The sequence below is a fragment of the Rhipicephalus sanguineus genome, chromosome 11 (genome assembly GCF_013339695.2).
Source record: "Rhipicephalus sanguineus isolate Rsan-2018 chromosome 11, BIME_Rsan_1.4, whole genome shotgun sequence".
Classification (NCBI taxonomy): domain Eukaryota; kingdom Metazoa; phylum Arthropoda; class Arachnida; order Ixodida; family Ixodidae; genus Rhipicephalus; species Rhipicephalus sanguineus.
Genome location: NC_051186.1, coordinates 9,845,909 through 9,872,853, shown reverse-complemented (window position 1 = coordinate 9,872,853; position 26,945 = coordinate 9,845,909). Strand labels below are relative to the sequence as shown.

General features: G+C 46.5%; 1 protein-coding gene across 1 annotated transcript in view; it reads right to left on the bottom strand.

The window, feature by feature from the left end:
* Window positions 1-25,902, bottom strand: part of LOC119374305 (ATP-binding cassette sub-family C member 2) — a 37,448-nt gene extending 11,546 nt beyond the window's left edge. The window contains exons 1-12 of the mRNA XM_037644379.2: window positions 25,830-25,902; window positions 24,458-24,672; window positions 19,734-19,910; window positions 14,669-14,836; window positions 14,077-14,258; window positions 12,651-12,723; window positions 6,562-6,757; window positions 5,529-5,839; window positions 3,960-4,301; window positions 3,037-3,138; window positions 729-941; window positions 452-610 (exon numbers count right to left, since the gene is read on the bottom strand). Coding sequence (XP_037500307.1) covers window positions 452-610; window positions 729-941; window positions 3,037-3,138; window positions 3,960-4,301; window positions 5,529-5,839; window positions 6,562-6,757; window positions 12,651-12,723; window positions 14,077-14,258; window positions 14,669-14,836; window positions 19,734-19,910; window positions 24,458-24,672; window positions 25,830-25,902 — 2,211 coding nt within the window. The remainder of the gene's footprint in view (window positions 1-451; window positions 611-728; window positions 942-3,036; window positions 3,139-3,959; window positions 4,302-5,528; window positions 5,840-6,561; window positions 6,758-12,650; window positions 12,724-14,076; window positions 14,259-14,668; window positions 14,837-19,733; window positions 19,911-24,457; window positions 24,673-25,829) is intronic.
* Between the last annotated feature and the right edge of the window lie 1,043 nt (window positions 25,903-26,945).

The following is a 26,945-nucleotide window of genomic DNA, read 5'->3' as shown; positions in this document are numbered from 1 at the left end:
GAAGAAGACAAGACGACAGAACTGCGCATGTCCTGTGTTCTTGTCTTCTATATTCAGTGTTTTTAGCGCTGATAAAATAAACATGTCCAGTCTTCTTTCCAGTCGACTGAATTGATCCTTGGTAGGTGGTATCGGCTCCCCTTTGACCAAGGGACGATGTGATGGTGAAGCCATCGTCTGACGCCACTGTGCCGTCACAGATGATGCCATCTCTTAACGCGTGACTTTTTGCATCATTTCTGTAATGCGCCTACGGTCACTTCTGGCGTTTGATCATCTAAGGCTTTCACCTTGACAAAACAAACTACATTTTTCCTTTTAGTGAATACCAACCAGCGGCCATATGCAATCAGGCCGTGTGCACGTTATAGTGAGGAAGTAGTTGAGGTTAAACTTAACGTTAATAACTGTGCTCTCGATTAGGCGCAAACACTAGTTGCACATTACTCGCCTGCGGGATCAAGGTCACGACGGAGCGCAGCTTCTGCAGAGGAACTGATGTAATGCTGACGCCGTCTATGCACACGTAACCATGCGTCGCTTCCAGGACCCGAAGAATAGCCATGAATAGCGATGACTTTCCAGCGCCGGTACGACCGACTATGCCGACCTGAAAAGTCATTTAAACTAAGTGTCCAACATAAGATGCCATCAAGAATCGTTCGATTAATTTTGCAAATGCTTATTTTTGTGATAGGGTTTTAGTGAAAAATGCTATGTGCACTTGCCTTCTCCCGGGGTTCTACGACAAAACAGATGTCGGCGAGTGCGTCAGGCATGATTCCTGGCCTATAGGACGCTGTGTAGTGGTTGAACTCAACTCTCCCACCGGGCGTCCAAGAAGCAATTGCTGGCATCATTTCGTAAGATGAAAGCAGACCCCGCCGTGTTTTGTATGAGTGATTTGTTTCACAAAAGACGTCGTAAAAATCTTCGTTTTCCTGCGAAGGATGGGGCAAAAATGATCAAGATGCATCTGTTATTCGCCTTTTTAAACGATCTTCACCTTTTAAACGATTCACCTTTGTAAGCAATTTTTAAACGATTGCAGTAAAGCCATGAGGTTCTGATACGATCGTCCTCATGACTGGATCATATTTCGAAGATACGATGATTATTTATGTGATGAGTAAATTGACCGCATAGAGGGAGGTCAGCTGTGGTTCTTGCAGGTATGAGTGCCTTGAAAAATTGTTGTGCAATGAAAATGTGTAGATTACCAAGACAAGCCAATGCTACATTCGTGTCATCACCACTTCTACGATATAGCGCAAAATCTTCTACAGCAATCGCACCTGGCGTGCATCACCGCATGCACTCATTCTTTAGGGCTCACAAACGTTCTCTAAATTTGGTATTTCCTTTTTTTGCATGCGAGAGATTGCAAGCCGTGGATTGTTGCTGTTGACAAACACACTACGCACCAGCTCTGCGCATTGTTTTTGGAAGACTTCAAATCACGTTTGCCACGGCAAAGAAATAGGATTTTCGGGCTACCGTCAATGTTTCGCAATCCATTGTTTCGAACTTCAAATGCTCTTGCAACATGGGCATGCCATTCCGATATTCTACTAGCCAGCATTTGTCATACAGTTGCGCGACGCCCACACTTCCTCACCGTCTCATTGTCCGTGTGCGCATAGGCGTGCGCACAGGGGGGCAACCGCCCCCCCTAATCACCTAAGAGGGGAGGGCGCAAAATCTGCCCCGTACATTGACCCTTCTAGTCACCTAAGAGGGGGGGGTTGGCGCAAAATCTGCCCCTACATTGACTTAGTAGTGTGGGGGTCGCTGCGATGAACTTTCGCCCCCCCCCCCCCTAATAGGGAACCCTGCGCACGCCTATGCGTGTGCGTATGCAACACCGTTAGCGTCTTTAAGCGTGACGCACTTGCAGCAGAAACAGCCTCTTGCCGAAAAGAGCAGAGTCCCGTAATTAAAGGTTGGTTGTCTTCACACAAGGAAACAGTGTCAATGTGACAATCCTGCCCCCTTCCCCACCTTTCAGCTGCCAACGAAGGCGGGTGTAATTGAACCCCCTACCCCCCTTTTATTTAAGCCCAGTCAAGCTGTGCAAGCTCCAACTGGCTCTAGCGAAGACTCCTCAGCCATAGAGCGCGCTGCGGTGGCGCATAATATGCAATATTCCCTGCGGGGGCAGAGCATACTAATGATAAAAAAAAAAGATGAATGACGCGATTTCAACGCTAAGAGAAAACTTCACGTCAGCTCTTTGATTGGCCAGTGAACTGCTTCTGGGGAGCACTTTCAAAAGTTTAGGGAACGGGGTTTTGCTTCCCAATATTTCGCAGTGGAGGGCTGGCGCCCTCCTTGCACCCCTGGTAAACGCTCAATCACCGTTCGCTTACCGTTGCTCCTATTCCAGACCGCGCACAAATAGAATCACTTACCTACACTGAAACGCTACAACATTACGTACAATGAATGTGGCATTTGCGACCGCCAAACTATTCTATTTGAAGCCGTTGCGTTTTGGCAGATACAGATTAACCAATTACCCTGCGTCTTCACTTTATGTATGGGTGCGGACGCCGAAGAACGGGCACTGCCCCCGAGCATAAGATGCTTTCGCATCTAAAACAACAACACGAGCCACCGCGGTTCTGTACAAAGGAGTGTACTTTACGAAGATTTCCCTTACAGATAATACATAAATATATCGATTTTTTCTATTTCCATGCCATAAGTTTAGAGATGTTCGCGTATGTTTATAAGCTTCAGAGACATTCTCACTACAGTAGTAAGGCAATGTTTGACATTCACTTGTAACGCTGAATATATGACAAAGCTATGCAACACAGGTGAGCACTGCCTCTCTAGAATGGGAACTAGTTAACTTATCCCCGCGAGCAAAAAATTGTTACAGTGCTCAGAGAACCTCCACACTGACACCTTCAAAATGCAAGAGCTGTCTCACTACCGTTCACACCCTCGCGATAGCACGTCTTTAAGTGTGCTTTTGAGAACACCTTAAAACAAAGCAAGACACGGCCATAGCCCTTACCACATACTCACCTCTGGAGTCAATCGCGTGTATTCAAGGCAACGCTCGAAACACACGAATGTTTGTGTGAACACGAACACACTTGCAGTGGCGCCGATGATTAGAAGAGGTATCTGCGGAAAAAGGGTATCCGTACACTCAAGTGCAGGAAAATGCATGGTTGTGAAGTATTATGCAACTTTTCTCCCTGCAAGAGAGCTTTTTTTCAAGGACAGAATGAGATCAAACGAACTTTCTTCCTTTCTTTACTGTCTTCCTTTTCAGCAATGACTCGCCTCAATCGTTTTTCATCACTTTCGAAGCGCACATATAATTGCTACCACTTGAATCGATATTGCAGTTGATAGATTTAACCTTCACAATGCAGGTCTTAGCCGTTACTATGAAGCTTGGAAGAAATCTTTCAACAAGTGCGAATTGGCTGAACAAAAAGTGATGCGTTGTCTTACTCCTGAGTTCTATTGTCTGTTACCCTAGAATGCACACTGTGGTAGCCACATTTGATTTCACTGAACCAGTCTCAACTGATAAACTTAAAATGTGAGCTCTTTTCTAATGCTACCACGGTCCACAGTTTGTCGTTTCAACATTAGAAGAATATTTGCGGCAACATCGCAGCAAAGCCTATTTATCACTCGTAGATTGCTTTGTGAGCCTCTTTCAACAAGCGCTTTCATTCTTTCGAACTAGTAGATCAAATCTGATAGCCATAGCTCCAGAAGTGATATTACCCACTCGCGCATAATTTTGTTATTCTTACCACTCAAATCACATGAACCAGAATGAGCACGATCAATCTATGCTTCTGTGTTCCTCTAAGCAGTCACAACGAGCACAGAAAGTCCTTGCAGATAAAAATATGGTCCATAACAGCTCTTGATTTCTTCGCTACCTACGGACGTGAATACAGATGTACTAAGGATGGTAGACTCACCGCCATGGATGAACTGAGCGCGAGTCCCATCGTGGTTTCATCAGTGGCCACGTCTCGGCTCGTTCCTAAGGCCAGGACTCCAAAGACGACGGAGGCCAGAATGACCAAGAAGCCGCAAAGACCTCCGAGGAAGCGGACGCTACGTAAGCAGCCAAACAGTGCCAGCAGAGGTCTCAGGGCGACATCCACGATACCATAGTAGTGTTCACAGAAACAGTCCGTGACACCGTACGACCGGACTACGCTGAGCAACTCTCGAGTCTCGGCCACGTGCTGGAGAAGGCGGGAAAACTCGACGCTCTCCAGGCGCCTTGCCGCATTGGACGCTTTCGCAACGACTGCCTGCAGGTTGAACGTACATACAATTTTTTGTCCTACGCCAGCTTTCACAATTTTCACACATATACGACGACACACAGATGATACCACACAAACTAAGGTGATATAGAGGCGAGCGTGCAGGTGAAATACACAACGCTTTCCGCATCGACAAAGCAGGTAATACGTACGTTATTGTCGATATCGCCTTTTCTTAAAATAATTTTTTTTTGTTAGCTCGATAACGATGAAGCTCTTCTAGTGACCGTTAATCCGGATTTTTTTTTGTGTGTGTGTGAATTGGAATATCTTCCATGATTGCCATGTAATCTTTCCCTCCTCTCCTTCTTCCACCTTCGCGAACTTGTATAAACGTGTGTTCAGTGAAAGAATGTTTGACACTCAGCGCATCATTTCCTGCCTAACTAGTCGGGCGCCTTCGGATGATATTCGTTTTCAGAGTCATCATGTACCTAGCCGGCCAAGTGAGTGATCGTTTATACAGACTATAACGTCATATGACTACAAATTATTGGCTCTTGCCACAAGAATTATGTCAGGCGGCAGGTCACATTCTTTTCTCGTGACCATGAATCCTCCGCAGCACAAGTGCGCTACATTGGGCTAATTGGTTGCACATATTCGCAAAGGAGAAAGCAGCGCGAAAAGAGGCCACCGAAAGCGAAGAAGCACACGCAACACCAGTTGGTCGAAATTTATGACGTCCTCCACTACGGCGTGCCTTATAGTCATATGATGGTATGGCACGTAAAACCACAGAAATTATTATTAAGGGCTTTTTGTTCGGATAAACTGTTTCTGTACTTTGCAGAGGACGTCGAGCGATTGCAGCTGTCGGCAGTTAAGCGATAGGAAAGATGAAAGGAAGAGTGCAGTCACAACATGGGTAAATGCTACGTTAGCCAGAATTAATATCGGTACTTATTACGCACAGTTCTATTTACTTCTTATTGTATAAAACAGCAATAGCCGATAATCGCGATAACGTAGAGAGAACGCCAACTTAGCACGTATGAACCATTAAAACTAAAAAAAAAGAACATTGGAATAATACCTTCAGAATATGCCGGCCATTCATGCCAACAAAGCACCGCTACAGAGCGTCACTTCAGTTTGAAGTAACATTACATTATAGTGGAGTTTGGCGAAAAAAATGAAATTTAAATTTAAAAAATATCAAGTTACGCATCGAGACTATTCCAACAAAACAATATTATCTGTTATACACACCACTAGGAAGAGAAATATAGCAGTCACTGAGCCGCCCACGAGCCCAGCCGCCGGTGACTGGAGGCCAGTCACGACGATCCTGGCGACACCTAGGGCAATCGTCTCTAGGACTTGTTTGGCCGCAAGATAAAACCGGGTCTCGATGTTATCAATGTCAGCCGAGAAGCGGTTCAGCACTCGGCCTCTCGGTGTGGCATCGAAGAAGTGCACGGGACAGCGCAACACGCTCCGGATCATGGCCTTGTGCAAACGGCTGGAAAGGTTTCGACAGGCCACAGCTAACAGGACGGCTCCTAGACACCCGAAGACCACTGCAATCCAGTCATTGAGAAACAATGTAGAAGAGAGATTGAAAGCTCGTGTGTTGAAATGCTGAGAATTGATGTTTAGCGACAGATTGCTATGTGTTGCAACTCTTCGCTCATAAAATGGGATGCGCTATATAAAAGAGACATTGAATGATTACAGCAAGGTAAGGAGGTGGGTATGAGCAAGCCCAACACGTTGCGCCAGCTCTAAAGCCGTGCGTCCATTCGCCTGTTTCCGGAATGCGTACTGCCCCTCCCGTAAGCTCGGCTGCGCTGATGCCACCAGAAGAGAAAAGAGCTTAGAGAAAATTATCTCATGGTGTCATATTATCAGTGTGTCCGATGGAAGCGGGCACCAGCCTAAAGAATACATCAAGTGGTGGCATGTCCCTAAATTAGTCATTCCTTATGTGTGAGGTAATTAGAATAGAAAAAAAAAAGTTTATAGTGGCATATTTGGGCCCGCCAGCGACCCGCGTCGTTTTTACACCTATAGAGGAATGATGAACAATTTGTTCGATATTGAGCCGTGGTAATATCTGTTCTTGTCAACACAAGCTTTGATGTTCTAGCGCCATGGCAGCTTTCATCGCTAGTGAATAGCAGTGTCCTCTTGCTCGTACAAAACCTTCTGGAAAGCGCCTTTAAAACATTACGCACATCGGTCCACTCTGCACACTACAAAGCATATAGTTGAGATGTTGCGCAGCATTTGTTGTACGCACTATCTGAAATGCAGAGCACTGCCAGGCCAATGACCCATTCCGGTTTGGTCTCGTGGCGGCTGCTCTCAATAGTCCAGCTCTTTATCCATACCAGGTAGATTCCGACCGCAGCGGCACGGAGAGCAAAGCTCAGTGCAGTCAGTGCGGCCCACGGTCCACATATTCTCAACATTGAAAACAACAGCTCGCTCCGTCCCTGCAAAGGAATTAAAGTTGGGAGACGGGACATGAGGAATAAGCCGGGGGGGGGGGGGGGGGGGGGGGGGGAAGTACACTCGCTAACGCTTTAAACAACGGGGTTAAAACAAAAGTAGCCGAGATTTGTACGCTTCCAATTTACCCGGCTGAGCGGCGCGGTGGGCCATCGTGCACTAAAAATAGAAATGAGGGGACAGAAATATAATGAGTAGGAGACAAGTTCGTACTTTGCGCAGACATACGTTGACAAGAAGCATTTCGCGTACATTTTGTGAGAAGCGTTCATGCAGCCTCGTACATAATAATGGTGTTAAACAATTATCAAATCTGTTAAAAAACTTACTTTAGCCTCATTTGTTGCAAAACAGATTAAGAACTTCTACTTCATCATGGATTTCCTCAAGTTAACCCATATATGCCGAAACTCAGAAAAAGATGACAAAGCAAATATTTTTTTTTTCACAAAAACTGTACTTCTACCCTCAAAAGAAAGCACAAGTTCTTTATTTACTGCCAGGTAAACGCAAAACTGTTTTTCAAGCCGTCTTATACATATAGGACACTGGGCATTAGGGGTGCTATGTGCGGGTGTGGTAAGCCTTGAAACATTTCACGTGCACACCGACATTGCACGTCTTCGTCTCCATGACGTCTGTCATACAAAGCACCCGGTTACCTGGAGAAAGCGGTCGGCATTTCACGTGCACTTCTTCCTCTCAATGGCGTCTTTCACAAAAAAAAAGTCACAGTTTCGCCGCAAGGGCGAAGCAATGAATGCGATAGCAAGGAACTAATGCTATACGAAGTGAGGCTCGCCAATGGATACTCTCAGTTTGAACAGCGCTTCTGTTGCAAACGCGGCCGAAGCAGCGAAGGAAACTAGCGTGCTTCAAGTGTCGAGCTGTGACACTTGATAGCTCGCGCTCATCTTCTGTTTGTTTGTTTAGCGGCGTCCCTGAGGTCGAGTGACATTCGTACGCGCCGTAACATGAGCGCGGACATCACGGTGAAAGCGTGAAACATTCCTCTACCCCTCGCCACGAGAAAACCGCGCGAGCAGACAGCGGAAGGGCAAGCTTCTCCCATGCGCAAATATAAGAAGAAGCGAGCGAGCTCGCCGACGACTTTTAAATGCGCCCGTCGGGCTCCTAGCGCCACCTCGCTGGTAATGAAGAAACGCTTATTCTCGCCTGCTGTCGCTGAGTCCGTCCAGCGCTAAAGGGTGTGTATATAACGCTCGCCGTTAGCTACGTGGAGGATCTGCGTTTCGTGGCGTAGTGGATTGGCCGCGAGATCGAGCGGAGTCGCCGCCTGGCGGCTACTGGCTGAAGCGCGCCTAGTGTGGATTGCTCCATGTGTCGTCTGCTAGCCGCGTTGTGTTTGCATGTGCGCGTACGTCATGCAGGGCCTCAAAAGGCGGTTTGTTCCGTTGCGTTGGTGCAACTTTAACCGCTTGTACGTATGCTTAACAACATGTAAATAAGCATTTGGCTTTGATCGGCTGTATATGTACTGTAATAAGATCAGTGAGTTCATTTGTCGAGAGTGCTGTGTGTGGTCGCCGTACCGTCCGTTCACGAGAGTCATATCAGTGTAGGTGCCGCTCTGTGGTTCAAGCGCATTGCAAAATGCACTTGGCGTTGTCCTAAAGATGAGAAGTATTAAATCTCATGTGAATATAACCTTTTAGCGGCTCGGTGGTTAAAAAAAAAGGCTCTCATGCACTTGCGCGTAGTGGTTAGGTGTATAACTTCGGGACTGTCGTTTATAGGTTGCGCGGCGAGCTTTAGTTGTGTACGGTCCTGGTCCCACTGCAGAGAAATATTTCTGTCGAGTCACGTCTGACACTTCGGTACTTAAATTGTCCCCTAAACAGAACAGAAAATGGAATGACACGGAAATCGCAAAACTGAGTTGCCTTGCGCAATTATAACTTCTGGCGAAATGTATACAAAGACACCCGTGTACTTGCGAGGTAGCTTATGCCTGTCAAATTTGCGCTGTGGCAAGTTCAGTGTCGGAAGTGCGTCAGGCCTCAATCTCTTCCGCGAAAACCCTTAAAAAAGAGAGCGAGCGAGAAAAATATATTCATCAAGACAAGCAGTGGCGATAAACTCGCTCGCGCATTTTCATCGCTTACGTGGCGTGTGAGGGCTCATAAAACGATACCCTTTACTATGCACCAGATCATGCATACACACTTGCCGCGTTTCGGTGCACGTACTTGCCCTGCGGAATAGTGAGAACTGTTCTCGCGGCCTGTAAAGACAATGGAACATGCGCGAACTACAAAAGGGCTAGGGGACTCTCGTTAAACACTCATAGCCAAGCGCGAACAAACTTAGCATTCACAGCGCAGACGGTACATGAATGACAAAGAATAAATTCCATGAATTAATTTTCTTCTGTCTCGATTGATTCTCGCTTAATTTTCCTGCGGAAGTGTAGGAAAATCAAAGCTCAGGGAAGCTTCCCCGAGCGTTCGCTTACTGCGACTGTCTTCACGCTTGTAGTGCACAGCAGCAACAAGCATATAAATGCACACATTAGCGAAGTTATCGCTGACTACTCACCATTCTTTCTCGTCTGCGAACGCGAATGCACCGTCGTCGAAGTGCTTGCTGCACACCATCGCGTACTTGGAAGGCGTCCTGCCGTTACGAAGCCTAACGAGCCACAGTCAGCGACCTTCCGCGTCGGCGGGATAAAAATGGAAGCTTATTCCTGGATCTATGCAGTATGTGCGGCATTGTGGCACCGAACAAAACCTCACCATCGATAACGAAGAGATTTCTGCGGGTACGGAACACAAAATCACGATGTGAAAACAGAAGCCCCGTGCACTTATACTAGTGATGCAGAACTATCGATGGTACTATCGATACTATCGATATCTGAGTCACTATCGATACTATCGATACTATCGATAGCTGAGAACTATCGATAGTCAAAAATACTATCGATAGCGCTATCGATAGTAAAAAATTCGATGGTACCATCGATAGTATAATATCAACAGCGCGGACTCACTGCAGAATAAACTTGGTTCCCCGCGCGCGTGGTACATAGTGGAGCCATAGGAGCAGGCTGAAGGGCAAGAAAGTTGACATGATTGTGTTCTTCACCCGAGTGCTTTGCTGACACATGATCATAAAGTCAAACTGTTCAGCTGTAGCGGAAAGGAAGCCTTCACATGTGGTGGGACTGCGCGGCTTCAAATTGATATTGCATTTTATGATTTCAAAATAAAAAAATATCAAGAAGTTAATTGTAAGGTGTAACTGGTTGCTTTTGGATACGAGTTTATCGATGGATATATTGCGCCATTTTCACGGCGGAAATAATTTTTTTGCCAAAAATTGCTCACAAATTAAGCGAAGCTGGTAGTAGGCTATCGCAAATATTTTGGCAATATGGCCGGCCAGCAACCGCATCATTATTCACACCACTATCAATAGTATTGTCACGTGGTTGTCACGGTGAAGAATGCTGCAGTAAGACTGAGAAATACAGAGCTCTTTATTTGGCCGAACTTGTGCCCAGAAAATCAAAATTCAAAATACAAGCGATACGTGCTGCGCACTTATAGCGGCGGGAGCAGTCGTCAGCCGTTGAGTAATTTGATCATCGGTGGAACGCGATGATCATACATCAGTCATCAAACCTTCCAGCATTATCACTGATGCTCGCGTAAGCTCTCTAATAAATTTGACTATTCGTGTCCGGCGCGTAATCTTAACAGAATGATCTCAAACAATTGTGAAGCTTTTCAAACATTACGGTACGGTCTGCGTCAAACGTTGCTAACACTCTTTGTGGGTGACTGAACCCGAATACGTCAAAACAAAGCAACAAACACGCGTGGCAGTAATATCGCTAGTAATATTAACGATGGAACTACCGATTGGACCATCGATAGTTTGTCGATAGTAGCACTATCGATAGTTTCAAAAAACTATCGATACTATCGATAGTCAATTTACCGATAGTTCTGCATCACTAACTTCTACACACACCACACGAAACCAGTATCCACACTAGCGGGGTGACGGTGCTGCCACCTATAGGTCGATCTCGCCGCGAATAGCGCCGCTCGCTGCGGAGCAAGAGGTCCCTGGTTCGATTCCGCGCTTCGGAAGCATTTTTCTGAATTACTTTTCTTTGGGGCCTTTATATATATATATATATATACATACTTATACATATACGGTACATGACGGCGGCGACGGCGACGGCAAAATCCAGCCGAGACTGTCCATATAATTGCTATCGCAATAAAAGCACGCCTTTGCCCGGAGAAACCGGTCGGAACGTGGCAGCATGAAGGGCAAGCAATGTCTAGGCTAGCACACGTTGAGAACGAGGCCTGTTTGATGTGCTGTAGGTGGCGATAGTCATCAGCTAAAGAAATAGCGATGTTACAGTGCATCAAAGAAGCGTCCTATATGTAGGACGCTGGGCATATATGGGTTAACACGACCCGGACTGCATGCGAACATTTTTAAAAGGAACGTCAGATAGGAGGCAACTACATCATGTCTAGTTGGCTTGAAAAAGATCCCAGAACTTAAAAAATTATGCCTGGTGCGACATACTGCGAAGAACAATGCGAAAATTGAACCCACTACATACGACGTACATGCAAAACACAACTGTCTGCACACCACTCGTTTTATTAGAACACTTTGAAGAAGGTAAAGTCATGCTCATTCGAGAATGAGCTTGATTTTATTGGTTAAATGGGGTCCTTGGTCGAGGAGTGTGCAAGTTTCACGTGGTCATGTCTGCTCTTGCGCACGCCCATTGTTCCGGGAGACAAGCTTGTGCGTTTTAAATTAATCGGTTATTTGTGTGCGTTCCTCCAATGCCTCCACTCTGGCCTCTCGTCCCCAGCGCCGTTTAAATTATGAAAATAATATATGTATGTGCCACGAATTCAAATTTAACTTCTAACGTATGAAATGTCTATTTCGCATTTATGTCATATATCCCAGCAAGACGTTCCCTCGTGGGTCAGGGTGGTGTTATAGCGCCGGTGTTCAGGGTAGCTTTTTTTCAGAGTTCATTCCTCCTCTTGCTAGCGTTGATGTCAAGGATTGCAGCGTCGATCGATAGTGAATATGCAGCACGATGTAAAACAGGCTCTGCATCTTTGAACATTAGTGTTGACTCGGTCAATACAGAGATATTTTGTGATATTCCTTATCAAGAGTAATATTTCGTTCTCTATCTTGGCATATATTTATCTCTGCCCACGCAGATACCCACAAGTGCCCACTGTTGCTTTGCGAAGCTGAGAGGAGAAGGGCGCTAACATGCGTAGCAAACACCATATGGTGTGTTTCCTTTTGTGTTCTGTAGCAGTAACTGATCACCCTGCTGTGATAGCTTAGCGTCTCGTCTTTAGGTGCACATTGAAAAACCCCGTTGGTCAAAATCCATGCGCATTATCGCACTGTGGAATCCTTTAAATTATAGGCTGTTTCTAGCAATGTTTCGTATTTGTTGACATCGGCCGCTAACAATAGAATATCCAGGTGTCGGCCGTGCAGTTGAAGTTATCAAGCAGCAACACTTAGCGATATAGAATTGTCTCGCGGTCCTATCGCTGGAGCGTACAGTGATGAACGCTAGAAGCGTTCGGTGACACTGCGAAAAGAGCTGCTGTAATGGTCCAGAATCAGTGAACGTCGTGACGACCGGTTCCACATTTTGTTGAAGACAAGCTATGTCCTCAGCTTACAGTTGAGTTCACACGATAAGACAAAAAAAAAAGCGTATTCCAGCCGTAAACGACCGTGCCATGACTGAGGTGACCCTGTCTTCAAGACAGTGCGTTGCACCTGAGTGTTCAACATGCCGACAAATCAGGCAAACTCTCTCAAACTCACCATTTTCGATTCCTCAACTTCATCACCTGTTACTCGTGCAGTAATTTCATTTCCCTCGTTCAGTTGAGACTTCCTAGAACAAGAGAAACAGCGCGACGTCTCATTTCATCACATTAGCTCTGATGCAAAGAAAACTTAGTTTTATTACTTCTGTTCGTATGCCCACCGCATGTTCTATTTGTTGCGCATGCAAAGGAAACATGGTACATGACGTAGCTGTACGGTGATGCAGCATACTTATTTGCAGTATTTGTGTTGAAGATTTAATAAGTGAACGCAATATCAAGAGTGTATATTATTTTCCCGAGGCGGGATATAAATCACGCAATATTCCGGAGGAGCAGTTCTTTTGACACTGACCTCTTCAGCAACCAGCTTACATTGTCTCAGCCACACTGCTTGTCACGATATGATCCCCCAGAAGCTCTATGAAAAACTTATACGTAGCTGCAAGGCCAGCGGAGAAGCAGTCCCTGCTGTATGCGGTGCCGTAAACTTGTATTGTATTGCCCCGCCTTCATTGACAATTTCTGGGGTGAATGATTCTGGAAAAGGGTTGCGCGCTTCTTTCTGCCATCTCTCTGACCACGTTAGCACCAAAATATCTCGTCCTAAGAAGTATATGCGTGCCCACAAGGGGAGCGGGGTTGGGCAAAACGCAAAACCTTGTCTGGAAGCGTTTTTTTCTTCTTAGTGGTACGAGCAACGAGTGACCCTCTTGCTTCTCTTCCAAGCACTTCCGATCCAGCACTTACTTCCGGTTTTACAAGTACTCATAAAATGTGCTTTAAAACATCAAGCTGGTGAGGAATTAGTGGTTCTGGTTCAAGGGACATGTGGTATCGGAGCATAAGCTTACTTAAGATAACGGCCAATCAACTGCCACGATAATTAATGAAAATTAATTGAATCAGTTCTTTCAAATAGCAGGTTCTTTCCTTGTGAAGCAGCTGGGATCATTGCGGCACCTGACGGATCAGATCTCAACAACGCGCTTCTTTCTACGTGGCCTCTGAGCTTCGTTCCGGCCGTCCGACAAACCGCAATATTAACGGAAGGAATACACCACGGCACGCGAACGCCCACGTGCGAATGCCACTACCAGCCACCTAAGTCTGGTCGCCTCCAGATTGTTTTCTTGTTAAGAATGAATAACATCCACGACACTCATCGGACATACCTTAAAAAAAAGAAAACTGTAAGTGATAATGATAATGAACATGAGCGAACATATGAATATTCAAAAGGTGAAGGGTGAATATATTGAATACAATATATATATTAAAGCGTTTTGTACTTTGACGTTATTTTTTCACACCCTCGTGTTTGTTCTTTTGTTTTTTCATTCTAACCTCCATCCATCCTCATTTGTTTAACCGATAAGTCTTAAACCTGGTAGCTAATCGCCTACTGACTAAGAACTCACCTCTGCGGGCCGCTTTCTTCTGCCTTGCTTTCTTTGTCATCTTGATGTAGCGTTATGGGGCATCTCGGGTCACTTTTTAGGTCGTCAAAATTCTCAAACGAAGCAACCTGCTTATTGATCACAAGTAGAATACGGTCCATTTGTTCGAGGAAGCGGCTGTGGTTCGACACCACGATCCGTGTCTGTAAATGGTTGCACGTCAGTGGTGAGCTCAGCAAGAAAACGCCCTATATGTATTGAGTATGCCTAGGGAAATAATTGAGGACTACAGATGCGTGTGTGAAGTACTATCGCGATTTAAAAAAAATGCTAAAAGCGGAAAGCATGGCTTCCGGCCCAGTCAGCACAGCCTAGCGTCGGCTAGCCCGAGGATGCGTGCCCAACACCGATAAGCCTTGGTTTACTTCTAGGCGAAGGCGTGCTTTCAGTCGTCGTCAACGTAAAGCTGTAATCTTGACCCGTTGCCGATGTCGGACCGGGTGTGTGTTCCGAGTGCCAGTAATGACTGGCAGATGATAAGCGCACGCGGTGCGATAACGCCAACCGGGTATTCCATGATAATCTAGGATTGAACGGTCGTGATGTTGCTTACCTTGTTGCGAAGTAGTCCATTGTTTCCAATGACTCGCTTGAAAACTTTGGCAGCCACATGGACATCCAGCCCACTAAGCGGATCGTCCAGAAGGTAGACGCTGCTGTCGCTGTACACTGCGCGAGCGAGTGAGATCCTTTGCTTCTGTCCTCCGCTGAGCGTTGCACCCTGCCAACCAAAACGAAGCGCTCGTCGGTCGTGCTCTTTAAGTTGAGAAACCTATCGCTAAACAAAGCAGAAAAAAAACGAATAAAAAACTGAGCGACTTCAAAGTTATTCATTGGTATGCTAAGCGTGGCGCCATCCCTCGCATTCTACGAGAGATGGCGCCACGCTGCGCGGGCGCACTACGAGCGCACCAGCCTGCTGTCGCGTCGTTGCCGCATCGGGCGCATATTCTAGGCATACCCACACATTTACCTCGCACAGTGACAGAAAACAATGACGCCCATATTTATAGGCGTGCGCAGGGTTCTCCATAAGGGGGGGGGGGGCAAGGGTTTACCGTTGCTCCCCCACCCCCTACGCGTTGTGACCGAGAGACATGTTTCACAATGGATGAAAAAAATGGTGCATTTGCTTAGCTCGGCTATGCCAGGATAACGTAGCGTTAGCAAACGTTCAGCTAATTATTCTTAGCTTTCCTGATTGTCTAGGATTATCTTGATTATAATGCTTACTGCTGCTCCAATGACACACACAGGGTATACGTATTATGTGGCACATGCATATTTATTTTGCCAGGCAACTACTTCGAGATCCGATCAGTTAAGCTTCTCCGTTCTTCTGCGCCGTTCAGAGGCGCTATCAAGCGGCTCCAGCGCAGTGTCAGACGGCGAGTGCACAGCCAAAGCGAACAGCTACGCTCGCGCCGGCGCCAATACGTCTGCCAAGGCTACGACGTCACTCCTCTGGAAAGCGCAGACCAGCGGCGGCGGAGTGCGCGGGAGATGCCGGCGATGCCGGCTCCGATGCGTGGCATCAATGATCCTCGCGCATGCGCAGCACGGCTCTTGAGGATCCATGCGAAACTGGCTCGGCTAGGCCAGTGTAGGTAACGCTACAAAAAGAAAATGAAGTAATCGCACGATTCTCACAATGACCTACCTGCCTTTGGTCACTGACGTTCCAGAAGTAAACAATAGACGTTTCATGCTTACAGCTACTCTCGATTACGGTATAGCCAGCATTTCTTTAAATATTTATTTCCTGTCCCTTTCCTTGCGTCATCTGTCATGATTTCGATGTTGTAATCAATGCGACCCCGGCACATGGTTGATACCTATACGGATGATTTCTCTCAGTGGCGGCAATAAACTGGCCTGATTCGACGTCATAGCTTGTCTCGTCGGTACTATCACCGCATAACTATTCGCGCCGAGAGCTTCGATGCGGCTTGAGCTATGAGGCGCACGCGGTTTGATTGTGCATGCACCAGCAACTCGTATACAGGATGCCCCAGCTATCTTTAGCCAGAGTTTAAAAATATACCAACGCAGTCAATGATGACGCGACCAAATGCATGTTGCTGACTACTGCCTGGAGTAAGTCAGAATATTTTTAAGAGCGAAGCTGTTTAGCAAATCGTGCCCTGTCCGACGAACCAAAAAACTTATCACCGTAATCGGGTATGTGCCACAGAAATGGGGTAAATCCCACTACTCACCACTGGTCCACTAAAAATGAAGAAGGCAGCATTTAGCCCAACAACAAATAGCTGCGAAGCGACGGCAGCGAGCCGAAGACTCCGAGTCCGTACAACAAGAGAATACTTAGGTAACGGGAAAAGCAACGGAGGCTGCGAGAAGACCCCGAAGCAATGGCCAGCCTAGGCGAATGACGACGTGCCCGTAGATCTATGAGAGGCGCGAACACTTGGTGTCAGCTCGATACGGCGCAAAGCTCGATAAACAGAGAAGCTGATGGTCTCATGCGCCTTAACAGCAAAGTTCAACCCCGCTACAGCCAAGTTCAAGCAAGAGTTCAAGCCAAGTTAAACGAAAAGTTCAACAACGTTCAAGTTCGAGCCAGGTTCAAACTCGCTGCAGCCAAGTTCAAGCCATGCTCAACGTTGATACAGCCCAGTTATACCTAGATATAGCAATAAATAAACATGAAACCGATCAGCTTCGCTGCGTATCGAGCTTTTAATAGTGCAAGCTTTGAGCCATTTTTGTGTTCCCATTAATTGCGTAATTAAACCACTTCATTAACTAACTTGAGAAGCAACGAAGCTGGGCCATAAATTTCGTTGATAAAGTTGCAGATCGGTTTGCGAAACGTCCGATTAGGAAGCTTCTAACGTTCTATATATTAAGTGTTAGTGTTTTTCTGCAGTGAGCGCGGCGATTTCAGCTATCCCTAACATTCCGCAGCATTTACCCGGTTGGGATGCCTAGAGAGAACAGCGACGATGGTGGTGGCTGTGCGACGAACACGTTTTGCTATCGGCAGCACGAGCGATAACCGCTGCGTCTGCTTAACGCTGTCATGAACTGGTGCGAGGGAAGAATCTCGTTTGTACGCGGAAGGTTAGGGAGCACTGGAATCACGGCGCGCATATGCGCGCAAGCAGGCATGCCACGTGGAAATTTTTTTTTGTATTTCGCGGCCATCTGTAGTAAGCAGGAAAAAAACACTAATACTTAATGGAGAGAAAGTTAGAAACTGTCTAATCGGACATTTCGCAAAACAATGTAAAACTTTCTCAATGAAATTTTTCGCCCAGCTTGGTTGTTTCGAATGTAAGATAATTAGGGTGATATAATTAAGCAAATAATCAGAGCGCAAACAATAGTCTGACCTACTCCAGGCAACAGTCAGCAACACGCATTTGGTAGCGTCGCCGTTCAGTGCGTGGGCATATTTTGAAACTCTGGCTAAAGATGGCTGGGGCACCCTGCATAACAAGCTTCGATACGCTACATCACATCTTGCATCACAACGCTTAAGCTCTAGGAAATCTAAAACTCGGCCACTTTTCAAACGAAGCTTCTTTTGGTTTACAAGTGCCTTTGGCGTTGTAGGTGTGTCCGAGAAAATAAAAAAGACAGCTCCCGCGACCGCTAAGGAATGCGGCCTTTGAAGGCACGTTCACACCGAACGCGGACAACGCAAGCGGGCAAGCGGATTTCTAAAGCGGAGAGGCAGCGAGGGTGCGCGGATATTCAGACCGACCGCGTCGCCTTCTGCACGCTCCGCCGCGAGGCCGGAGCAATTCACCAATCGACGGTGGACGTGCCGCTATCTTGCGGCTCTGCGCGATACTGGGAGCGCGCGTCTCGGCCCTGATTGGCTGCGGCCAAAGCGGCCAACTTATCTGTGAGGAGAAAATCGGTGCCGGCGCGATCCGGGAAGCGGCCGCGGATTTCCCGCTTTTGCGAATAATCCGCTGCCGCTTTCCGGATCCGCGCTCTGTGTGAACGCGCTTTGAAGGTGCGCCGGTCACACGCGTATTTGTCTGCGCCGTTTTCCAACAATTGCCGATATCTGGATCGCGTGGCTTGCCGGCGATCAGCCGTTTCTGATACGGTAACTGATACGGTGACTACTCATTATGCCTGTATGGTTAGGTAGCGTACTTTCGACGGGAACAAAAGAAACAGAAAGGACACGACACTCGCTACCAACTTACTCTCAATCTTATTGAACGGTGACTACCGATCGTTTGTCGAGGTTATCCCGGTGACCGGTCGTTTCACGTTACCACATGTCGTTGTTGCTTGGATATGAACTCATGAACGTCGTTTCTATCTGTAGCAGCTGAAGTGTTGCGCTGCTAAGACGGTGGATGATGGTCCAATTCCCGGCATGAAAGGAGGAAACAGTCGGGTAGGAGCCTTGCTCATTGCGATAGAGAGAAAGAAAGGAGAGAAAGAAAAAAAAAACATGGTTGATCCCTTCGTCATAGGAATCGGAATAACACGAAAGTAAAACGTGCCCTCATAGAAGTAACTGAATGTTTGCTGTACATTGATATAATAGAGTTTGCACAATGTCTATTGATGTCTGGCAGATACAGCACCGTTTAACGTTGATGCACTCGCTTTGATGCTTGGTGGTACATCTCTATGCCGACGACTAACGTCCATGTTCAATGATTAAACAAACCGATGTGGTAGCTGTAGTAGTTAATGGTGAAAGCGTAATCGGAGAACGAAGTGTGGTAGCCAGAAGAGCGTCGCATATTGGACGCAGAGCTTGGTCGCCATCCCTCGGCATGTCAAAATGTGATTGAACACTACGGCCAGACAAGAGGGAAACGCAAAGCGCGTCGTGCCGCCCCGGTAGCCCGGCCGCGATTTTTCTCGGGGCGAGCGCGTGAGCGGGGAACACGATGTTACAGCCAGGTGAGGCAGGCGCGCGTCGCAGAGCTACTTTTGCTTTGGATTAGCGTGATGTTATGAGCGAGGCCGACGCTTTTACGACGCTCGAGCTGAGGTCGCCACCTCGCGGTGTGTTAAGGCATTGACAAAATTGAACTTCTACTGGAAACGCGCCGAATGGGACGTACGTGTAACGCGTTGCAAGTGCGAATCGCGGAGGCCACAGTAATGACGAATTATTTTAATTTACCGCTCCCAGAGGACAACACCACCCCGCCGACCGGGAGAGTGGTAGATATAAATGTCGCGTTTGTAAAGCCACTAGAGTCAGTGACCATGGCGCAGTAGATAGCGCGCCCGGCATCTGTTGTTGCGGACCGAGCGGTCGTAGGTTCGATGCCCAATGACGGAACTTTTTTCTTTGCCATCTGATCGTGTACATTTTTTCTACGTCATTTCCGTGACGGAAATACGTCAATGAAGTCTTGGTGAACCATGGCATAAAGCACTTTCGTGTTAAAAAGGAAGAAAGAGAGAAGGAAAGAAAGAGAGAAAGAAGGAAAGTACGTCAGGTACGCAAGCGCCAAGTTTCGCTGGCTCCCATTTTTCCGGCAGAGGAAAGACACCTGGATTTTTTCATTCAGGTTGAAATTATGACGGCCGAGTGGTTCATTTATCGTGAGACGAGCACTTAAGAAGAGCTTTGCTACCTAGCAGATAGAAAATGAAGTTGGTCATACCTTTTCTCCGACTTCAGTTAGGTCTCCTGCTGGAAAACGTTCCACGTCGTGCAGGAGTTCACAGGCGTCCAACACTCGCGTGTAACGAGCTACATCCAGTGCCTTTCCGAATAGAATGTTGTCCCTGACAGTCATGTTGAAGACAGACGAGCCTTGAGGAACACACGCCACTGATCCCTGTGGAAACGAAGGTTTTTTTTTTTTTTCGAGAACAGCGCTGCCTTAGCATAGAAAGTTCTTGGAGGCTGACCCGTCGTAATCGGTGTGTTTAAAGGCAATGTTTGCGTAAATTCTCGCGAGAGTTGTCGCTGTGCGCGCACGTAGGATTACAAATACTTTCAGTTCTTACCCTTCTGAAATTTTATACCAAAATGTGTCGAAACTAGCAAGATGCGTACTGCCCAATGCGTCAAGGCATAACCTTTATTACGCGTGAAAAGGAGCAGCGTGCTCTTTACTCAATAACTGAACTGATTTGACTGAACTTTCGGGGATTGCTACATTTATGCTGTACGCCTATGCAGCGCCTGTTTGCAGCATTTTTTAACAGCAGCAGTTTCAGTCCAAATGTTTCGATTTGAACTCTCAGCTGGAACAGAAAAAAAAAAAGGCAAATTTACCTGTGCAAGGAAGCAGAGACATCGGTGTCGCAACTGACATCAGAAGTATAAAGCCACATCAATGAACATCTCGCAATGCATGAAAAGAGAGTGCTACTTTGGTATAAAAGTGGACATTTGCGAAGTGCTGTTAATTTTGTGAGTAGATCAGGCGTGCTACTTCTACCATCTGTGGAGCTTCACTTGATGGCCTTCTCGGAAGTAAAAAATGCCCGCTAGACCATTTACTGACGTTAGTGACTTGAAATTTTTTAAATTCTTTTTGAACTATTCAGATTTTGACCAATTCTTGCGTTTGCTGCACCCATCAATGTATTGTTTCATGCGGTCAGTAACGGCATTTTATTCTGTGTAGTATTATGCAATTTCATTCCCAAGATCTCATTTGTACGGGGGGCCATTTTACATTTTCGTTGTACGACTCAAAGACGGGCGTGTTGGAATCTATCCATTGTTGGGCTGCGTACAAATAGACGAAACATGAAGGAAGGAGACGGGACAAGCGCTGGTCTAACAACTGAAAGATTTATTGGAAAAAAGTCAAGCACGTTATAAATACACTACGTGGTCTACTGGGGTGGTACATAGAACACCTTGCACATGCGGCAGTGTCTACATCGGACAGACTGCCATATGTGTTAATATCAGGCTGCGGGGGCATGATAATTCCTTAAGGGAGGCGTATCTTCTTATCTCGCCAGCCCTTGTCGCGAATGCGGATGCATGCCTTCGTTGGCACAAACCTGGATCATCACATATCATCACGATCAACGCACACGTTAGATCGCCAAACATACCACATGGCCAAGCGTAATAGCAATTGCATTAGTCAGCCGTCGGTGTCATTATGAGAAGAAATTCTGCTCATTGATCGCTCGTAAGCACGTGTGTGGTTCACGTCTTCTGCATATATCTAAGTTGTTTTTTTTTTCAAATAAATCCTAGAATTGTTAGAGCAGCGCTTGTCCCCTCTTCTTCCCTCCTGTTTCGTCCGTTTGTGCGGTACCCAGCCGTGGTTAGATTTTCGCGTTTTGTCGACACGTACAAATGATATGTTCCAAGCCCTCAGAAGGACAAAACAAACAAACAAAAAAATGGCGAGCTGTAGGAGTTCATAGGGGACGCAGGATAATTTGACAAGGATAAGGAAAAAGCACCGTGTGGTGTGTTTTAGGGGCGAAGCTCCTTAAGGCGGCACCCGTTCATCCCTCGTAGTCGTCGTGGTCGTAGTAGTGAGTAACAAGTCTTACGCTTTGACCTCCAAGGTGGTGCCGGTGGGAGATTTCTCCTGTGCGTTGTTGAACAATAAAAAATTCGCAGCGTGCGCGTTAACTAAAAGCCGAATTCTTCTGTCTCTCATTCCCCATTAGCAGCCATTGGCATGTTCCAGTAGGAAACGTTAATAGAAGTAGAAGTGTAAGTGTTAGCTAAAAGCCGACTTCTTCTGTCTCTCATTGCCATTAGCAGCCATTTACCTCAAAGGTAGTGCCTGGTGAGATTTCTCCTGTGCGTGATTAAACAATAAAAATTTTGTTCAAAACGCCGTTGATTGATGAAATAAACCAACGAAAGACGCCAGATGTTTTGTAAAAGCAGAACGAAAGAACGCCAGATGTTTTTCTTAAAGTGTAGTAGTAGTAGTTATATGTAGCCACCTCGCCCGATTGTCAACGGGCGAGGTGGACCGGCAACGGCGCGAGGACCCTGCCGTACGAGAGTTAAATCACACTAAAAGACATACTTTGCGGGCGATACACTCTAGTGAGCTTTCAACTTTTCGTCTTAATGTACATGATAAAGAAATTATTTCTATGAAAAACGCAAGGCACACCTTGAGCAATATGTTTGGTTTTGGGACGCTAAATGGAACCATGAGGCGATGCGAAGCCGGAGCACTTGCACGATCGCGTTCCGTTGGCTTTCGTTGGGCATGCTACCGACCTCGCGTCGTGGAACGCGCGTCCTGTCTTCCCTCTAGCCTTGCCTTTAATTCGCACAGGGCGAGCGGGGAATGCGGTCGCTCTTGGCGCTCTTTCGCTCGGGAGCGGACTTCTTCTTTGCATTTCACCGATCACAAGTGATAATGAAGGGACCACATAAACCAACAGTACAATAAAAGTTTGATGTTTAATATATACACGATGTTTCACACTCTTTATATTATGTACTGGGCGCATTTCACGGAAGAGTTTCACGGTTTACAGATGATTCCCTCCGTAGCTTCGCCCCACTCATCATCATTCACCCCGTGGATATGCTGTGATTTTTTTCATTAAAGTGTGTCAAGTAGTGCTGTATGAGCCATTCTGCTATACTACCTTGCTGCAGATCGGTTTTCTAGCTCGTTCTGCGTGCGTACCACAAAGGACCTGGACCCAGTGTTAGTTACTATGATTTAAACGTGAGGATATATTAGTTCTCTCATGATGGGACCTACCACACGTTGGTTTGTATAAACATAGCACCTAGGCGAGAGGGTAGGGAAGGGGCACAATGCATTCAGGAATCATCCATGGTGCGGTCAAACCAACGATCACATCGTCAAGATAGCGGCATCGGATAATCAGTTGACCGAGTAAACCTCTTCATGAAAACGATAAACATTCCTGCTCACGTGTATGCTTTACTTTCTGTGTAATATTGGCCAAATTCCGTTCCAACACGATGTCTTACAAAACGATAACGTGTAGGTGATATGGTGTAAAGAGCTATTCTCCATCTGTACTATTTCACCATGGTGATCTTTTCTACAGGGTGACGTAAGAGGATAATTGCGCGCGGGGTCTCCTGTCTAAATGCATGCGAACTGAGAAGTCTTTTTTTTCAGGAGTGGCCATTGAAATTTGTCGCAATCTAAAGAAACAGCTCGTGGTCTAGTTTTTGTAGCAAGCATATTTTCTATTCATATCGATATGCATTTTTACTAACATTCTTGAAAGCTTAAAGTAGAGAAAATATCTATCAAGCATCCAGCTAAGTAACTGGACAGTAAAAAAGAACTCGATCATTATGCTGAAACCTATTCCTAATAAACAATATAATATAGTTGTATTAAGCAGGCATGTATAACATGAGGCTCGTCGCTAATTCTTACAAATAAGTAGGCGTGTGCCGATAGTGAATTTTAGAACCGAATCGAATACGAATTGAATAGTGATGACGCCGAATCGTTCTCGAATAGTGAGGCAACAATTTTCAAAGCAGCCCAAGAATTCCATAACATTTTATTTGAAACAAATATTCAGAAGCTCTTACAAAAAACATTACGATTACTTTTAACTGACAAAAAAATATCTCAGTTGTTTAAACTGAGGGAAATTTGAACACAGCAGCAACTAGAGTCTCGATATATTTTCTAACAGCAGGCTAAAATATAGCAGTGACTACAGTATTGAAGGTTGTGCTTTATCAACAGCTTTTAAGTTGAACTGCTACATAAATCTTGAGCAATTTTTCTGAGTTCACATCAGCGTGGATGTCTTTGTGAAGATAGGGGATTGATGACGCTGTCGCTTCGACGACACTGAAGTTTTAAGCAAAAACGCTATCATGCTCAGATCAAGTCAACGTCGAAAGTCGCGCAAGTAGATGGGTTGCATGCATCTGGGTGACCCAATGACGAAAACAACAGAAGTTATTCGTTCGCTGTTCCAAGGTCTCGTTCCTACAAGCATTTTTCATCGTTGATGATTATCGAAAAATATTCGCTATTTCGAACATGCACTATTCGATTCTAGAGCGGAATCGAATACAGCACTGTTCCACTCGTTATTCGAATTTTTCGAATATTCGCACGCGCCTACAAATAAGTAGTGTAACAATTTTGCTTAAGCTCACATTTGACGGAATATGGCGCGCACACAAACACGGACACGGGAAAAGAAAGAATAACACAGGCGCGGTGTTGTTTCTTTGTTTTTCTTGTGTCCGTGTTTGTGTGCGCGTCATGTTCTGTCAAACAGGAACAAGTACCAACTAGCACAATTACCCGTGCTTTGTGTAAGCCGTCCATTGGAACAACTTGTGCTTTATTACCGAAAATTATTCACCGAAAAGCGGTGACCTAAAAAATGTCTATGAGGCTGCCTCATTCAGCTCACTTACGGCAATGCTGCAGTAGCCGCTGATTCGGTGAATCTCGCCTTGCATGGAGGCTAGGAGTGCAGATTTTCCGCTGCCCACAAAGCCGACCACTCCCACCAGCGAACCGGGTTCGATTTGGAGGCTGACATCCCACAGCGCAATATTCGCGCTTTGCGGTCCGGAGGACTTTCTCGGATTCCATGCGAAAGTGCAATGGTCCATGCAGACGGAACCGTCTGTGTAATAAATTGAAGTATTAAAAAAGCCGTGCGCGACAGAGGGGGCGGGGAACGAGGAGCAAGCGGCTGCCGTTCCTGTTGCCATGGCGACGTAAGCAATGTAAGCGCCGCCATCTTGCTGACCCCGGGCTCAAGGGTCGTAACTGAAGGGGCCTCTGGCGCTGGCATCGGCGGAGCGTCTGAATTGAACTAACCATTGGGAGGTATACGAAGCAACACACCCCTGGTGAGAGCTCACACGAAAGCAGCAGCGCCGACGCCGAGCAGCAAATCCCGAGCTTCGAGAACAGCAAGCGCAAGCCAGGCAGCAGCGGAGGGAAGCCGCCAACCCCGATATCCGAGATAAGTAACCGAAAAGGAAACGGCAACGAAGTCCACCACAGCGAAACACTTAAGAACCGCAGTTAAAGACAAAGAAAACACCGAGAATCACAGCAAAACACAGAAAAACACCGAAGAAACTAGCACAGTTCCGTTTTTGCTGAGATTTCATTTCGTGGAACTAGGTTTAGTTTTTTAACCGGGTCACTTCTGAACGTTACTGTTTCGAAGTATTTCGTACTAGCTAAGCAATAACTGAAAGTAAAGTGTACACCAAAAAGAAGCACCCTTTATTGGACAGCACACAAAGAGACGAGGGACGTGAAAGAGAACAGGACAGGCGCTGGTATTACAACACGTTGTCCGACCAGTTGTTAAACTGCCCTAGAATACATAGGTTTCAACTCGCGCGCCTTCATTTCTACTGCAGAATGAGGTAATGTGCAGGCCGGAAGTATAAACCAGAACTTTCCACTCATATACAGGAAATGCGTACCCAGATTTCACTTAGCCTGCGGGAGTGGGATAACGGAAGTTTGGTATGATGGCATTACGTGAGGCGCAATTGCTTCTTTACTAGTTTTTTTTAAAGCGCGAACTAAGCTATACAACTGGCTACCAAGGTAAGCAAAGAAAGTAGGTTCGCAAAGAAAGTTACGCTTTAAAAGAGTCGCAATTTTAAGCTGTAGTAAGACTATGACTTGGCCTTTTTGGTTAATACTTGCTTAAAAGCGCAAAGCGACTGAGAAAGACAAAAACAAAGCCGCAAGGCCCATTACAGGCAATTTTCTCTTAGTGATGTCTGAATTTTCAATTCTGCAGAATGCACTTACCCCTGAGTGAATTTTCCTCGCTTTTCTCTTCCTCACTTTCGACACATACCCTCGCAATGCGCTTGAGCCCCATGGCCGACTGAAAAAAAAAGAATGCGGTAACTGCGAGGAAATAAACCACAATTAGAACAACACTGTGCCAAATCATTCGAAAAAAAAATATGAGAAGCTTGCAAAGAGGCGCAAGACAAAGTCACAGCGCAGCTGTTGCTCTCCTAGGCAGTCCCGGCTTGGCTCAATCGCAATTAGACTTAATTAGGCACATGATACCTTGGGTACCGGTACCTCAGGTGGGCCCTGGCTCAATCATTCACAATTTCATAGTATTAACTTGATGTAGATGATGATGAAATAAGCTTTTAATTTGCCGAAACAGTGTTCCCGAGCTCGTAAGCTCGGGGTGACCCTAGCTGGGAGGGTCCCTCAGTCCAGGAGTCCTCCGGCCGCGATCGCCTCCCGGGCCCTGGCGACGAGTCCTCGTTGGTCGTCTAGGTCCCGTGAGGTAATCTTGGCCTCCCACGTCTCGGCGAGGAGGTTGATGCGTGCGGTCGTTGCCTTATTCTTAATTAGCACGTATTATTGGACCTAATTAGGCTACACTCGGCCAGCAGTAACTACTACCTTCCTCAGCAGTAATTAGTATCTTCCGGACGTTATCCGGCCTTCGACGATGTGTGAAGTTTGCTATCGCAACTATCTTACGAAATTGAGAAACTCACAGGGTCTCTTACGCATTCGCATGAGACGACACGAAGGCGAAAGGCTTCTTTTACCAGCGAAGCTGTTCTTAGTCGAGGCTTTCATGTCCGAGGTCGGCGTAGAAGTGACCACGTGGCCTTGCAGCGTGGCGAGAGTCAGGCTCACTAGGAAGGGGAGGGCTGCGCCGTGCTGCGAGAAGCGAGGGCGTGCTGCGAGATGCGAGGGGTGAACCTTCGAGAAACGCGCCAAGATGGGGTGACGGTGAGGCGCAGTGGAGTGTAAAATAGCGTGTCAGTGTTCAGGAGTTTGCGCTTTAAGAATGGTGAACATTTCTCGTTCTCCTGATGAAGAAGCCACCCGTCGTGGGCGTCAGCGTGGACTGACGCGAGAACGAGGATGTCGTCGGCGACCTAAAGG